The 3,127-nt window shown below is 49.6% G+C and overlaps 1 protein-coding gene across 2 annotated transcripts in view; it reads left to right on the top strand.

The window, feature by feature from the left end:
- The first annotated feature begins 278 nt into the window (after positions 1-278).
- The window catches only part of DAW1 (dynein assembly factor with WD repeats 1), a 51,687-nt gene continuing 48,838 nt past the window's right edge, over positions 279-3,127 (top strand). Inside the window, exon 1 of one of the 2 annotated variants that reach the window (XM_019657054.1) lies at positions 279-733. In XM_019657054.1, the coding sequence (XP_019512599.1) occupies positions 550-733 (184 nt within the window). In that variant the 5' untranslated portion in view covers positions 279-549. The remainder of the gene's footprint in view (positions 734-3,127) is intronic. The other variant, XM_019657053.1, reaches the window with a different exon arrangement.

Here is a 3,127-nt window from a genome sequence, read left to right on the forward strand (position 1 = left end):
AGATGGAGGTGGTAATAAATGGTGCATAATTCGTAACGTGGTGAGGACTCCGTGAGTACAGGTGCATAAGGCGCTTAGCGCAGTGCATGGCATCGCGTCAGCAAATGGAGGCTATTAGAGTGATCCCATTTTTCTTCTGTGGGGACAGGGACAGGACATGGGGTGGGGGTCGGGGAGGGGGCCAGGGACGGTAACCGGGAGCGTGATTCTCTCCCAGGCCTCCTCCTCGGGTACCCAACAGGCAGCAGTACGCGCGGCCCAGGCGGTAGCCAAGGCCGGCGGTTCCCAGCGGCACCTCGCCCTTGGGAGGTCACCCTTCCTGAGGACCCGGGGCGATTCCCCGTGACTGCCCACTTCAGACACCGAGGGGTGCAGATTTAGGTGGCGGCACCGCGACCCGGAGTGCTGTCCCCGCGCCAAGACCTGGAGCTCCCGCCTGTCCCCGGGAACCCCGAGGCCTATGCGGGCGACGACGGGGGCAGGTCGCGCTCTCCGGCCCTGTGTCGCCGGGCCGGGGACGTCTGTTCCGCCCGCCGCGGCCCGCGCAGCATGCAACACCCCCTGAGCCCAGGCTGGGAACTCTGCGCCCCGGGAGCCCGCAGAGGCGCCCGCGCATGCGCCGCGCCGTCCCGCTGCTGTTTGACCGTTTCCATGGCTACGCAGCCGGTCCGCTGGATGTCCCGGGGCGAGAAAATGAAGCTCAAGAGCCTCCTGCTCCGTTATTATCCGCCAGGTACGGGCCGCGACTCCTCTGCCCTCGCTTGGGACCCTGGACTCTGGCACTGGGCGGGTCTGGGGTGGAAGAGGGTGCGGGGGGCCTGAGAGGGCAGCGGGGTCCCTCTGGGGGTGATCCCTGTGGGACAGGAAGCAGGGCGCTTCCCGGCATGGGCTGCTCAGTCTTTCCGTTGCTGGACTCTGTTCCTCAAAACTTTTAAAATGATTCTTTTAGGAAGTCTCTAAACGTTTAAACTACCTAGTTATAATGCTTTCTGTTTAGTTAGAAATGTGGCAGATGAGGAGGGAGAGGGGGTGATTGGTCATGTCCTGGTATCTTCGTTTCCGGAAGGGAAGACACTGACAAGGAACATATAATGTGTTTTTTGTTTTGTTTTGTTTTTTAAACGTACCACAGTTATTAAGTTAAGATGTGTTGACTATGAAAAGAGAAATGGACGCCCGACCAAACACATTATGTTCGTGATTGTTTTAACACATTTATTGATGGCCTACCGTGTAGGTGTTTTGGCCTCTGTGCCTTGGAGACTTAAAGAAAGCGACAGTCCTTGATTCACTGAGTTAAGGAATTATGAAACAAGCCCCTAGAATGCTATAGTTCGAGTAGGATAAACTTGCGTAGTTCTCTTGTTTCATAGGTGAAGACATGGTCACCTTTAGAGACTATTTGAAGTCTTATGGTCACCTAGCTTGTTAGGGACATAAATAGGAGAAGAACTCTTGGCTTCTAATTCAGAACTCACATTAAAAATAAGAAAAATATAAAATAAAAAGTCTGAAAAATTTGCCACAAAGCCGTTGATGACCAAATTTACTCGCCTAATGAAAAGTTGGGGCCTTCCTGCAAGCGTGGACCTGAGCTGCAACTTTCTCCAATGTGACATTAACATTTGTAGTAAAGGCAGCCATTTTCTTTCTCTTGGAATTCCAATTAAAATAACATGAAAAAGGTCTAGATATGAGAGATAGTACATAGGAAATTTAAAATTAAGATTAATAGCTTGTTCTCTTTGAGCATTCCACAGCTTTACTTTGGCTGTGCTTGGATGTAGTCTGGTGTTGGTTCCCATAAATAGAATGATGAATGTGTTGCTTTCATTCCTTTGTTCTGGAGTTTAGGTCGAGAACATGCGCTCTGGAATCATAATAGCTACGCCCGCCATAGAAAAATGTAGTAACTTGGGCAACCTGTTTTGATCTGTTGAGCCGTCAGTCAGATGGTGACAACAGCACCCATCTGACAGGACTGCTGACCCTTTGTAGCTACTTTCCCATTTATCTCTTTCCCTTTAGAGTAAACCTCCTGAAAAAATGTTATTTCTGGTTTTTCTTTTCTCTTCTGTCTTGTAGTCTTGTACCTACTCCTCATGGTTTCACCCTCGCTGCTCCACTGAAACTGCCCTTTTCAAGGTCCCCAATGACCTCCAACATGGCTAACCACCCCCTGGCCGCACTCAGTCCTTGCCTTTCTTGACCTGAAAGCAGCATTCGACCCATTTGGTCACTCTGCCCTCTTTGGCTTCCAGGACACACACACTGTGTTTTCTCTTGCCTCGCTGTCAGTCCGTCTTGTTGGCTTCTCCTCTTTCTGTAAGAATTTTTTTTTTTTTTAGCTGAGCCATCCTGCTACCTGTTGGCAGCTCAGTGGCTGCTCAGCTCAGGCCGGGCCTCGAACCGCTGTTGCTCAGAGCTCACACTCTTGAGCAAGCTCTTAACCACCTGTGCCACTTGGCCGGGCCTTCCTCTTTCTGGTTGTAATGTTGGAGTGCTCCAGAGCTCTGTCCTTGGACTTCTCTATCTATACTCATTTGCTGGGCGATCTTATCTGTTCTCAAGGCTTAAAAGCCATCCTGAGTAGTCCTGAGCACCTAACTGCCTGCCTGACTCTTTATTCGGATGTCCAGTGTGCATCTCACACTGGCCTCCTGTGGCCTCCCTCATCTGAGTCAATGGCAGCTCCGTTCCTCCACCTTGGCTCATGCTAAAACTTTGGACTCATCCTTTTCTTCTCGCTTGCACACTGTACATTTGGTCCAGTAAGAAGCCCTGCCGGCACATCTTCAAAATATGCATACAGTTATGCACCGCTGAACGACAGGGATACATTCTGTGAAATATGTCTTGAGGCGATTTCATCCTTGTGCGAACAGCATAGAGTGCACTTACACAGACCTATTGGATTGTCAGAAAAGTCATGATGCATTTTTGCAACAGATGGAACTAGTTCATTTTTGGAAGTACTAGAGTCATTCGCATCTATGTTGTTGCTAAGTCATTTGACAGCTGACAGTTCTAGCTTCATTCTAAAAAAAAAATTGAATGATTTGGTTGAGTTTTGAAGATGTTACAACAAGTTGAAGATGGAAGACCAAACTGTGCATTTTTGCCATAT

The sequence above is a fragment of the Hipposideros armiger genome, unplaced genomic scaffold, assembly GCF_001890085.2.
Source record: "Hipposideros armiger isolate ML-2016 unplaced genomic scaffold, ASM189008v1 scaffold_273, whole genome shotgun sequence".
Taxonomy (NCBI): domain Eukaryota; kingdom Metazoa; phylum Chordata; class Mammalia; order Chiroptera; family Hipposideridae; genus Hipposideros; species Hipposideros armiger.